This window comes from Anopheles moucheti, chromosome 3 (assembly GCF_943734755.1).
Source record: "Anopheles moucheti chromosome 3, idAnoMoucSN_F20_07, whole genome shotgun sequence".
NCBI classification, from domain to species: Eukaryota; Metazoa; Arthropoda; class Insecta; order Diptera; family Culicidae; genus Anopheles; species Anopheles moucheti.
This window is the reverse complement of record NC_069141.1, coordinates 14,017,848-14,031,814: the sequence shown is the minus strand read 5'-3', so window position 1 is coordinate 14,031,814 and position 13,967 is coordinate 14,017,848. Positions and strand designations below refer to the sequence as shown.

The following is a 13,967-nucleotide window of genomic DNA, read 5'->3' as shown; positions in this document are numbered from 1 at the left end:
GCCGGAAGGATGGAAAGCATATCAACTCGCAACTATAGCTGCAAGGGAAAGGAAAAGAAAAACGAAAGCATTTAGCCGGCTTATTAGCTGTTAATTAATTGACTCGATCGCAAATGTGCTTCGCTTTACTTCTTCATGCTCATTATGGTTGGTGCGATCGAAACGGATGATTTTCACTCAAATTTAATCACTTTCGTTTGTGTATCGTTTGTATTTTATTATTTCAGTGTGAATAAGATTAATTGATAAATTTAGCTTATGAAAAGAGATTATAAATTTCGTTGAAAGCTTTTTTTTACAAATCACAGCCATACAACATTTCACACAATCAGTGTCTCATGTGAAGGGTAGACGGTATTATAAGTCGATTGCGCTGTGCCGGTTAGGACGGTCATCCAACCGGCGGCAATTACTGCAATAAAACTGCATTTTAGTACATTTAGATTACTAATTACCGTCAACGTGCTGTCAATCAATCAGACGTGCAGACGCTCGGCGGCGCTGCCGGTAATGGGTTTTTCGTTGACCCCAAACTTTACCACACTCCAATAAACTCCCCGAAAACGAGGCTGATATAACACCCGAGGCTTAAAAGCCATCTTTCTATCTCATTATGTAACGATATAAAAAGCTCGCGGCTAGGAGCAACATTTTCTGCGATCGCCATCTCGCTGGTGAAGGGATCTGCGAGTTTTCCCTCCCCATCTGGCACAACTTCACGCCAATTGCCCAAGGAGTTAATCGCCGTATATGGTCTACCGCGCTTGGTCAACAAGCACGTGATAAAGGTGACTCTATCATTATGGTGCATGTAGCGCCATTGCATCCCGCGGGTGGTCGGGAAAAGTGTGTGGAGAAATGGCAAAAAAGCACCACCGGGGGAGGGGGGTGGTAAAGGTAAACCCAATGCCCCCCGGGTCTTGCTCACTGATTGATCACTTCCGTTCGTAATAGTGCACGTGCCTGTACGAGCACCAGCGAAGAAGGTGCTTGAGGTCCATCACCCGTGTGACACATTGTTCGCGTAATGCGCGTGAGCCCTGTGGCTATTTGGGGGGATGGTAAAGCGCGTTCCATTTTCAGGGTGGAACGCGAAGTTTACGGTCAACGTGCTGGACAATATTGGTATCGGATAGTTTTGTCGCTGGTCACCGTCACCAGCCGCGTTTTGGCATGTGTGTACCACCGATGCGTTGTTTCACATGTGTTTTCATTCCAGGGCGCCTATTTACAACGTGTACCGTTCGACTGTTTACCATATTCTTTTAGGGGATTTTTTGTTTTGCTGTGTACCGGCCGTGAAACGGTTCTTCGGATATTGAAGTAATCAAATTATTATGCATCTTCGTCTACCTAACCAAACCCGTTGTTCTGGTTTTGGAATTCTAATTCAATGATTCCTCGATGTTAATTATTTCATTTTGGAACTTCCAATGTTTTCATTGCTTACTCGAGCATTGAAATAATCATTAGCACAGTGTAGTTCACTGTTTGCTTTGAGTATCTACGAAGGTGGTGTTTGGCTGAGTCTGAACAATCGGTCATAATGTTTTGTTTACCATTTCGAGTATGTTTGAGTGGTTATCCAAGCTATTTGTTACGCAATGTACTTCAGCTTTAGATCCTTTGTTTAAACATTGTCTTCTGCTCAATATGCGTGCCACCATCATATAAATATTTGCTTAATTTTGAGTTCAATTTCAAAAACAAATGTCCAATATGTTTCAGCTGGTAGACATTTGGCATGTGCGACCTAATTAGCAGCTAAGCGGCATCAATGAAGCAGTATGTCATAATTGTCTAGCAGAAATGAAGAATTCCATCTGTTCAACAGTATTACAGTACGCTTTAGTTTATTTAAAGTCTCTTTGGTTATTTATATGCTGTTGGTTGAAGATCTCACTGGAATTATTCTCATCCCGAAGAAGCCTTTCTGCGGAGCGTCGGATCATTTGACGATTACATCGAAGATCTCCGGAATATCAAACCGATCGCTGAAGCACAACTCTATGGAACTTCTCAAAATACAGATTATTAATAAATACTACTAAAATATTTATTTTTACGTTAAGATTTCTATTCTGAATTGTTTTACCCTAAGTTGAAAATGCTTTGTCTATCGTTAGTACTCACCAAAGGACCGTTCAGTAGGTTTGGTGTATTGAAATCTAAGCGCTTGGATATTTCCATTGCACCTATAAGACTTCCCAGGGAAAATGACGATCTCTCCAGCCCTTCAATCCAACACTCAGCGACGAAACAAACTGTTTCGCATTAAAGCTCTGCAGTACAAGAGTTCATTTAAGCGGGATTGGATTAAACGAAAAGAGATCGTAATTGAGTACATGCTTATTTCTTTCGTACATCCGCCCCGCTCTTTCTACCAGAGATTAATTAGCAAGATCGAGTTTCTTAGGGCCATTGTTTTCGGTTTCGCTGCAAAATTGAAACCTGAAACATCCATTCGATCCAATCCAAGTTCGTTTCCTGCTGTTTTCCTCCAGCTCTCCCGTTTTTTCCGTTGATTGATTTTCGTCTTCGAGCCGAGCGGGAGGGCGAGAGTTATTTACATCTCATCACATTCAGCGCCTCGACGAAATCGTTTCGTTTAGCGATGGTTCACTACTTCCCAGCGCCCGAAAATGAGCACTTCCCCGTGGAGAACAGTGCTACCTTCACCTGGAGTTTATCGCGATCGCGTTGCGCTTTTTTTTCCTTTTCGCTTCGGGGGCCTCATTCCTCGTTCGAGTTAGTACGTTTTCATCGACCCGGGCATGGGCAACAGTGTGCTACCCGGTGCGGGGAGTTTCTAAACGGCGTTTGTGGCTCAAACCACGACGAGTCAGGTTATGAAATATGCAACCAAGGATTGGCATCTTGATAGTTGCCGGCATCTCGTGGCAGAACCTTCAGCGGATGGTTGGGAAGACGACCGCCGTTTGCTCTTCAGTGGGCGAAAATGAACAACCATCCGAAAGCAACCGTCCATCAGCCGCGAACCTTCGCATTTTAAAGGCCCGTACAATCGCTCTCACCCTCCGTTCGGCTTTTGTGCTGCAGAATTCGGTCAACTTTCGATAATCGAAATACCACGATCGAAAAGGTGTAGCGGAGGATGCTTTATGCCATTGGGAAACACAAATTGAGGTGCAGCTGTTTGTAGGGTGCTCAGTGCTTCTTCAGGAATCCCATCGTCTGGTGGGTCTAATCTCGTTGAAGGGTTCGGATAAGAAAACGAGACTGTGCCAATCTGTTCCCAATCGGGTTTGAGGTTTATAGGGCAAAAATAAGGAATCTGCCAAGATGAAGAACAAAAACTTTGACAAAATAGACTTTGTGGTGAAACATGTGCAGAGAAGATGATATTTGGTTATTCAAGTGACTTACGTGTTGTGTTTCTATTCTCCACCCAGGGTGCCGTTGCGGAAGATGTAGTAAGCGTCGGGATGGAGCAGAACATTTTCGACGTATCGGATGACATTTCGTTCCCGTGGTTGCCGGCGTACGCCGAGGCAACGGAGGCGAATCCACACAACACCACCAGCAGCCGGATGCTGGAAACGATCGTCGAGGAAACATCCGACGACGATGATGGGCGCGATAAGGACCAGGGCGGAACGCAGCAACCGCTCAGCTGGTCCCAGTACGATCATGTCTGGAGTTCCGGCGGTTCCGACGCCGAATCGGTGATACGCGTCGAAACTCCTTCCGGTAAGCGTGGCGCACAAAGTTAAACCTTATTAGTTTGCCTTCACCACTTACATCACGTTCCCATTCTTTCACTTGCAGATCAAGACACAATGTCCGAGCGCGATTTCATCTGTCCGCCGAAGCGTCGGAAGCAGGAGACAGCGTTCGGTGACGAGTTGCTTGCTTCCGATCTATCCACCATCTACGGCAGACGGCCGCGCATTTGCGAACCGGACGGGCTGGAAGCGAATGAATATTTCATGAAGCGACACAATGAACAAAGGTACGTCAAGTTTGTCGGTGATAATCCACGCAGAAAGTACGACGAGCGCGCGATAAAAAAAAACATGGCCAGCTTCCATTCGTTGGTTGACATTTTGAGATCATTTCATGGTCGGACGTGGTAGTTTTGTTATTTTTTTTGCTCCCTTCTATTACGATAGCCAAAAATGGCTTGGTTCCTCGTGAGTGATGGTTTTACATCGCGGTAGTTGTAAACATTTTTCCCCAGGGAGAAAAAACGTGCATGGGGTTCGAAAGAGGAACAAAATGTGTATTTAATAGTTCCACTCTCAGGAATGACAGCGACATTCGTGAGGAATGCTTTTTACGTCCGTGTCACTATTGTCGTTACAAGAAAGGCACCGTAAATAATGATAAATTGTTACTGCAAAGCTGACTTCACTGCACGACAATTTACGGATCGTGATTGGGGAGTTATCATTGAGAGCTTTGCTATTTGTATACGCAACAAAACACCCGACAGAAATGCAAAGTAGGGGTGGAAATATACGAATGAGATTCGTATTTTACCAAATCTTCAAAAGGACAATGTGTTGTGCTACATGGTAATATTTGAAACGTTGATGGAAATGTGTCACAAATGCAAGTCGGGAATATGCTGTAAAATATGCAGGTTCTAATAGAAATGAAGAGTTAAATATTGAAACCAACTCTTGCTAGTAATATAAGAAATAAATTAATTGGGTTTTGCATTAAGTAGCTGTATTGTAAAGCTCAAGAACGTGAATATCAAACAAAACAGCCATTTTAAGCGAATAGTAATATCAGCGCCATCTGCATGTCAACAAACGAAACTTGTTAGCGCTACCTAGCGGTCATCTTTGTAGTGAGCGCCTGATGGTATGCAATGTGCGATACACCATGGTTGCAAAGGTATGCTTTTCAAAGCGTAAAGTACCAGTATGTATAATTATTATCAAATCATTTTATACATTTTATTGCATTTAATACGGTAATATTAAAAGCTGCCTTAACTTCCATGGAGACTGAAAGTTAAACTAATAACAAAATTTAATTAGTTAGAAAGACTTATATGTTTTTTTACTGGTAAATTCAACTGAAATTTAAATGTGTAAAAATATGCATCTAAATATTCGTTTTATTTGTATAATTCTACAACACGCTGATCGTGCTTAAATAGATAAAAAAATGTTCGATCCATTTCAGTTGAATGTTACGTTTTCTTTTAGACTTTCATTCGTTTTTCATTACATTACGCGCTGTCTTCTTCTCCAAATGCCGTAGCGTAATGGGCATAATGTACTTCCTGTGGTCCGCTTGTAAAACACTTTCCATGCTGCAGCACATACCGAAGCATTAGCATCCATCAGCGCACGAGAGCGTAAACGATGGGAACTGACAATGAGTGAAAATTCGTCCCATTGCTCCATAAAAGACGCGAAAGACAGAACAGATCGGCATGCACACAAACACACCAAGGGTTCAAGGGTCTTTCACTTGGGGTCGAGTGGTTTGAATTCCCGGCTGTAGATACACTGTGGACGATTGAGTGAAATCGGTCACAATCGACAAACTTTCCTTGCGCCGGTGGTCGGTGTTACAAATCGAGTTCTTCCTGTGCGTTGATCCTCGGTACCATACTGCAACGTCGGGCGTGCAGTTCCATCGAGATGAAATTCATAATCAGGTCGTTAACCGATTCCGCACGCCCTTGACAGTGTGCGGCTTCCGAAAGGGTGGAATCAACCAAATATGCGACGAACACGGATTAAACGGTGATGTGCCGGCCATGTGTGCAGTTGCGCCCGTCGTACCGTTTGCTGTAACAGTAAAGCAAATTTACGCCGCAGAAACGGAGCAGCACCGTGGATGTTTTGCGCGACTTGACACAAAGCAAATGATCCGCGGAGAATGGCAACTGTCGGCGGTTATTAAAGTTGCAGTGTGTGTGGTGACGGTGTGACAGTAATGTCCCCGTTTCCACTGTGAGTTTGATGTCGCTCATCCGCTAGGGCCTGTAGACATTGCGTCGTCGATGTGGTCGTGCCTCGCATTGGAAGGTTCATTTGCCCGCAGTTTTTCGTTGGTTGACTTGACGAAAAGGAATGTTCTTTCATCGCCCTCAAAGAGTCGGCTGGCTGGTGGCGATGCGCACCAGTAACCAGACCATTGTTGTAATGGGCGCTCTGCTTATCTAATTTCTTCTCTTTGACCACGGTCACCTTCTTAATTGACTAATGGTTCCAGTCGATTGATGTACGATGCAAAGCAGTGTTGGAACTTTTAATCGCTTTCCTCAATGATGCGTAATGTGTATACATACGATCGCGCCAGTTAACCGTTTCGAATAACCTCTCGAAGCTCAGAACTGAACTGAAACTGCCCCCGCATAAATTCTTGCGATGTTATTTTTAGGGGACTGGGCGTAAAAAAACACAAATCGTCCAATTCGTTCACCCATCACGCCTGACGGATCGAGTTCTCATCTTGCGTTGTTTCATCGACCGTACCGGTGCACTGTATGCACATCACGTGCAATTACGTGTTGTTGCCCGGTATCGCGGAGGTTGCCGAGCAAACAGGGCTTGCAAGTTCTGACAGAAGTAATTCAGTCAGGAATGTGAATTTGCAAATGACTAAACACTACGCCGCAGGAATGATAACAAAACAGCGCTCAGCTGTGTGGTATAGCGAAGTCGCAGAAGGTTCGCAGTTCGATCATAACAGAGATCGAAAAGAGAGCTAAAAGACACGAACAGTTGTCCTGCCAAGCTCCAGTACCATGGTTGACAGTCTTGAAAACATGGTACTTCCTTCAAGCGATACTCTCGACACCAAATCCATTTGAGAATGACGCTTTAGTGCGTGGAGTGTCGACTCATCCAGATGGCGAAGCGTTGGTACCGCGTGGTATATTAACGTCGGTGGATCTTAACGAACACATGCATCAAACAGCGTACAAAGAGCAACTTGGATGTGCCATTTGCATGTCGGCATGGTTGGGCTGTTGAAGTAGTACAAAACCTTGAGGTCGAATATCTTGAACAGTTCAGTGGAGGATTGCTAGCTTCAGGCCTATACTCCTTAGAATAGTTTCATTGCTTGGAGCTGAGCTTGGAAAGCTGTTGGGGATCGGTAGCACACAAAGACAGATTAACCGGCTCAAGAACGTAGCGATCCCGATGAGGAGATACTAGACATCACGGGGGAGCTAATTTTGAAGGTCTGACGCTACGACTACTTCTATCTGTCCACCATCACCAAGATCTCAGCACAAAGATCACCATTGTCTGTATAGAAAAAAGGCCATTTGTTTGGCGCGTTCCACGGTGCGCGACTTGCTAGATCTCGCACACGGTCCCTTCAGGCATGTCAAAACCGCCGGGTAATTGGACCAAGTTGCTTCTTGTTGGTTGGTTTTGTTTCCCCCGCCCTCTCATTCATCACACTAATACCTCGATTTGGGTATGGCGTGCCAACAGGGAAACCCTCTCGTGAAAGAGAATGCAGCAACACGCGTCACAATCCCCGTGAACAGCCGCGTTCCGTACATTATCTCCCACCCCCGTCGACGGTTTCTTTGGGGCGAAAGGTAATTTGGCAACCGAGAGCCGAATTTTTTTTTTTTTGTTTCGGGAAACCGGCGGTTGTTTTCATTTCGCGCCCCAATCGAGACGAAACCATTGGGAAGCGCACCTGGTGGTGGGGTGGGAAAGCGCGACACAACACATTACCGGACCGTTGTTTACATCAACGGCGCAGCATCGATCGGCAAGATCACGCAAGCGGTGGAATTGGGCGAACCGTTCCAGCGTTCCACCGTTCCATCTCAGCTCCGCGAAATGCCAGCCCGGTGCCCAGCACCCGCCTGATCGCTTGTGAAGGCGTTCGGGTTTGCGTTACATGGAAGGGTGTCTCCGGTGTGCGAGAGACACACCGTTTTGGGGAGGTTTGCGTGCTTGGCTGTTTGTGTGCGGCTATCGGAAATGTGTTTGGGCCACGCGTTTTTTGTTGGTGGTGGTGGTGGCGACGACTCGCGCCGAGTCGCGACAACGACGCCAAATGTGTGTTTGCCCTGTGTGCGCCGTGTCGGTTGCGCGCAGAGCCGCCGAGCGCTTAGATATTGCAAGACGCGCGCGCGCAACCGACGAGCCGCGGAAGCCGCCGCACACGTGAAGGTAGCTAATGTGAAGTGTTTTTTTTGTTGTTGTTGTGTTCCTCTCGGATCTGGATCTGGTTAATCGCTGTCCGCGACCGATATTTTAATTATTGCACGTTGGCGTTTGTGTTTGCTGTGTTGGCTGTGAAGGTTAAGGGTGTACGTGGGCTGGGAGCGTTCAAGCTCCCGGTTTTGGAGGATTTTTCCGTTTTCCTTTCCCAACATCTCGGCGCACCAAGTGGCCAGACAGACAGTGAATAGCTACAGTTCCACCCGTACGGTCGCATCCAACGACGAACCTCCGCCGGGGTAAGAGATTGAACCAATCTCGTTAACGCAATTCGTGATGATCGATTCGATCAATTCGATCCCCTAGCTACTTCTACGCTGAACCCTATCCTCTATACGTCCATTTGCTAATTTTCAATTTCCGTCTCTTTTTTGTGCTCTCTTCCAATTGTGTCCACAATACCCGGGACGCTTAGGTTGCGATTCGATGAGATTGGACATGATCTATTTACCGACTCGGATAGTCTGTCGTACGCGTCGCTCAGCCGCTCGTCGTCGCTGATCCAGTTTGAATCGTTGGAACGGCAGCTGCAGAATGAGACCACGGTGAACCAACATCCACTGTCGGGATCGTCACCGTCGCTGTACACAACCGAATCCAATACCGCCAGCCCGGGCGTGTACCATCATGGTGGGGACGCGGCCAGAGGAAAACCGGCGACAACCGGCATCAACGGTGGACCGGCTGGCAGCAATCTGCTAACGACATCGAACCTCATCCAGAAGAGTATTGCCCAGACGGCACTCAACATCAGCGACTCGGAGCTCTACTCGACGTCCTCCAGCGTGAGCAGTACCGGCAGCTGCAGCGGTCCGGACAGTAGCAGTAACGCCAGCACCAGCACGAGCAGCAACAGCAGCAGCAGCAGTGGCTTCCGGTACACCGATAACCGGACCGGGGCGGAAGATCGGTTGGTGGGGCGCGAGGCCGACCGGAGCATTGGGGGCGGTGGCACCACCACACCGGAGGACGCCGGTGACACCGAGGAGGAGCTGCTCAGTGCGACCGTCCGGTGCCATTCGGGCCGCTGTTCCGAACGGCAGCGGCACAGCGGACGGGCTATTGCCTCCCGCAACAAAAACTCGATCGAAAGCCTCAGCGAGGACAGTGGATATTGTGATCATTTACAGCAGCAGGGCGGCGGCGGCAGCAGCATGCACAGTGGTGGCAGCGGCGGTGGTTTGCGCGCACGCTCCAAAAGCTTGACGAACTTCGGTTCGGCCGAAAACATTACGTTCGTGTGCGGTAATGGTGGCGGGATGTTTCCGTCAACACTGTTGCCGGTACCGGGCTCGTTGTCGGTGACGCAGCAGCAACACGAGCAGCAGCAACCGCTCAGCCTGGACTGTATCGCGATGGAAATGCGCCACGTGGCGTACCACGAAAACCGCCTGTCGACGGTGTGTGACGTGGATGAGGAGGACGAACAGGACGGGGAGGGATGCAACGGGCCGGAACAGCACGGTGACGATGGATGCAGCGGGGATGCCAAATGCATCGAATCTTCACCAACACCGGCAACAATCGAACGGCAGCGTGCGCCACCACAGCCGCAACTGTGGACGAATATTAATAATGGTACAAAAATAGAGCACGTTAGCGGTTCGTGTAAACAACGGACGGGCGAGTCGCGCCCGCAGGGTGCGGAGTCTGGCACACGTACGGTGACATCGATGGCGTCGTCGTCGCGTTCGGCGATTAAAAATAGCACACCGGTCGGTCGCACCCGATTGCGACCGGTGCTGTCCCTTAGCGCGCCCGATCTGCTTGTTGGGGTGGATCGACAGCGGCGGTCGCGGCGACACACGGATGATCGGACCCCGTCGACATCGGCCGGCACCGTCGGTCTGTACGATCCAATCAGTTTTACCGTGTCCAGCGTGCCCGAGTGTTTGAACCTGTACGGTGGCGGTGTATCTGCGAACCGTTCGCGCCACGGTTCGTTCGACAGTGATAGTGCGTCCAGTGAGTTCCTGCGGCACGGTTACGGCGGTGCCTGTGGCGAGTCGGTAGCGAGCAAGAACTTTAACCTGTATGATTTGCAGCAGCAGCGACCGTACACCGTACCGGTCAAGTGTACCAAGACGGTAACGTTCCAAACGGGCAGCTGCACTAGTAGCCCATCCCGTCCGAAGCAGAACATTCGCGCCAGTTACGCAAACCTCACCGCCCTCAACTACAGTGACGACGAGGAGGACGACCCAGTGTACGGTGGGCGTCGGGGGCATGAGTACTATCTGAGCCGCAACACGTTCCGTACGAGCAGCGGCACTAGACTGGGCGGTGGAAGCCGTACATCGAGCACGATTGTCCCGCGAACGACACTGCTCACGGTGCCAATGGAACATCATCACCAGCGAGAACATCTTCCGGAGCAGTCGGACGTGAGCGTGGTGGTGGAGGAGGAACTAGCGGACGATGAGGAAAGCTGCATTTTCCCGGTCGATCGTGACGAGAAGAGTGTGTTCCACTCGCTGCTGGAGGAGATGTCGGCCCACTTTGACCGCAATCTGTCCATCATTAACGACCAAGCCGAAGCGTACGAACCGATCGCGGCCTTCCTGCAAGAACAGCGCTCGTCGTCGAACGCTTCCGGCAGTGCGCGACTCCACGCCACCCTTGGCATTGTGACACCTCCGCAAGCTCCGCCGCGCCGTACGCAGATCAAAACCAACCCCCACCTGCCACAGCAAAGCACGGGAAGTCCATCGGTTCCGGTGACCAAGCTGACGGTGAACCCGGTGACAACGGTTGTGATACCGCCCCCACCATCCGGCACAACTCGCCGAAGAACCTTCGACCAGGATCCGACCAATTTGGTCACCTGTTACGCGGCCAGCCTCGAACGTTGTACCTTCGATCCGACGGAAACGTCCACCACTAACCTCGCCCAGGCGAGTGAGCTGCATGCTAATGGGGGTGTTGCGTTGCCCCGATACGTGCCAATTCCGGTGAAGCGTGAGTTTGTGGCCAGTACACCGAACTTGCACTACTACCACGGTGCGATTGCAGACAGTGAGGGTGGCGAAGACACCCGGCCGGACCATCACAACTCGCTGAGGAATGTTTCGAGTTGCCGCTCGACTGGAAGCATACTGGCGACGGCTTCGAGTTCCCGCTGTGGTCTTTCGAAGGGTGTCAGCTTCTGCCCGATAGTGTCGGAGATCATCTGGAAGAGTACGGGCAGCTCTGATCTGGAGCCGGATGATAATGGGAGCGTTATTTCCAATCAAGACTTTGAGATTGACATCGACGAGGATGATTTCGAGGCGGATGATCTGGATCATATGAATTTGCAGTTGGAAAATGGACGGGAAGCTTCAGCTGATGATCGTTACGCGATTCCACAGGCTGCAAACAGTCTACCAAGCCTAGACGATGAACGTAACCAACGAAATGGTGTGCCAGATACGACTAGTGATCGACGATTTTATTCAAATAATCTACAGTCGAAGAATAAGGTACGTATTTGCTGTTACTTTTGTGGGATTCTCGTTCAGAATAGGGATGTAACGCATATTGGCTGTGGCAGTTTTAGTTGTCGAAGATCGATTTGAGTTTATAAACGAAACTCTCACGTGTTGCCTGATCAATTTTTAATTAAACAGCTTGTCAACTTCCATTACTCTTTACAACTGATACGATCAAAAGTCGACATAAGTGTATACACACCCAATTCAGTCGATATAAACGATCGTGTGTAGGAGAGAGAAACTAAATACAGAGATTAAAATGTAAACTGAGAGTAACATGGAGTTAAAAACATAATTCTCTACTCGATCAGGGCGATCAGTCCTGCTGTGAGAGGGAGACACGTAAACATTTGTAAAGTAAAAGAGAAATCAGTGTAGGAAAGAGCGAGAAAGAGAGTACATTGCTGCGCTCTCTTGGATGCTCGCGATCAGCGTCCGACAGTTCCGACAGCATCATTCCGACACGTCATGGTTACGCGATTCGCAATTGTGTCTTTATTTTGTGTCCGGTAAGTCGACAGGGCGGATCGTTGTGAGTCACGGTCGCGCATTCCGCGCATAGATCAAGTCGAAAAGCATAGAAATAAAAACAATTCTCAATTTTTATCGTTAGAACTACGGAAAAGCATTGAACGCAACTGAAGTAATCCTTCTATTTTCGTCTTTGCAGAGTGAAGGTGAACTGTATGCGATGATCCGCGAAGAGGACGGTTATGTGCAGCATCCGACGACGCTGATTGCAAACGATCGTGCCGAAACGTTGCAGCGGAACGGTGCTAATGGTGGTGCGGGTGTAACGATGACCTCTAGTGATCTATCATACGCTGGTGATTTATCTAGTGCCGGACAAGCGAGCCGGAACAGAATGAGTGATACGCATGGTGCTGGTGTAGTGTTGGTGGCAGATGAGCGTAGAAATGGTGGCAACAGCAATGGTGCAATGGCGAGCAGAAATTTAATTGCTGGCGAGCAGCAGATGCGTTTAGTGAGCGGTAGTGACAGTGTGCAGGGTAAGGGTGGATCGGCAGCAACGATGCCGGCCCAGTACACCAACAACAGCAGCCTGATAAAGAACTTCAAAAATGGCAAAGCGGAGAAGAAGGGCAAAACCTTCCTGTCGCGCATATCGTCCGGTTTTCGATTTTCGTTCCGCAACAAATCAAAGAAGGGAAGCCCCGGTGCCGTTGGCGGGCTGAAGGAATCGTCGAGCTTTACCGCACCGACAGCGGTAAACAATAACAACAACATCAATGCGAAGGTTGGCCGCGGTGGTACGAGCTCCGCTAGTGGGAATGATAGTGCGTCGGCCGACTTCATCTACATTCCGCTGAAGGATCCGCGCAAACAGAACCACCGGCCGGACGAACCGCCGTCCTATCTGCAGCGCCAGATCAGTGCGGCCGGTGTGACGGTCGATGATAGCTTCACCGGTGCGGAGGACGAACCGGACGATTGTGAGATAGCGGTGACGCGACCCGGTGGCGGTACCGGTTACTACCGTTCGGACTCAAGCACGGCACTGAACGGTGACGGTGGGGCAGGGGAACAGGGCCGGGCCGGGACAGGGAACCACGTGTTGAGCTCCAAGCCACCGCTACCGAAGCAGCCACCGCGCGTCGTCGGTGTGTGTGCGAAGCGTTCCAGCACCTCGCCCGCTTCGCTAAAGCACGCACATGCGCAGCGTGCGTCGTCGACGCCACCGAGGGAAACCGAACAGGACGAGCTCGACTCGACCACGACGACGGCGACAATGTCATCGTCCTGCTACCAGCGCCGTAGCCCATCGCAGCATCAGTACGCGGCCAACGGTTCATACGGTTCCTACCACGGTGGCGCCGACACGCTAAGCGTCGAAGGGTACGGTGACGAGGACGAGTACTATTACGGTGCGGGCGGTGACGGACGGTTAGTGCACCGCGGCAGCATCATGGGCAGTGAGCAGAAGATCGGTCTCATCGAGACCAACCTGGACACGCACGAGACCATCATCTCGGGCAAGACGCGCTCGCTGATGGAGCTCGGCGGTGGCCAGCACTACCGTGGCTACCATCACCTGCAGCAGCAGCAGCAGCAACAGCAGCACCAGCAACACCCGTCGTCCGGCATACCGCACGGCCATCATCAACTGCAGGTGCACGATCCTGCCCAGCGGCCGACGAACGGCATCAAGGATCACCACCATCACCGGGCACCGGGCAGCACCGATGGTCCCGGCAGACCCCACAAAAGCATGGAGTTCCTGTTGGACAAGGAAAACCAACGTAACGTTCTGGTGAGTCTCTGCCTAAAGCGGTTTCTGTGCTTCTTCGTC

At 49.8% G+C, this 13,967-nt stretch overlaps 1 protein-coding gene across 3 annotated transcripts in view; it reads left to right on the top strand.

Annotated features, from left to right (window-relative positions):
- The first annotated feature begins 3,446 nt into the window (after positions 1 to 3,446).
- The window catches only part of LOC128305602 (uncharacterized), a 62,876-nt gene continuing 52,355 nt past the window's right edge, over positions 3,447 to 13,967 (top strand). For all 3 annotated transcript variants that reach the window (XM_053043131.1, XM_053043133.1, XM_053043132.1), the window contains exons 1-4: positions 3,447 to 3,711; positions 3,790 to 3,973; positions 8,599 to 11,644; positions 12,327 to 13,928. In XM_053043131.1, coding sequence (XP_052899091.1) covers positions 3,447 to 3,711; positions 3,790 to 3,973; positions 8,599 to 11,644; positions 12,327 to 13,928 — 5,097 coding nt within the window. The remainder of the gene's footprint in view (positions 3,712 to 3,789; positions 3,974 to 8,598; positions 11,645 to 12,326; positions 13,929 to 13,967) is intronic.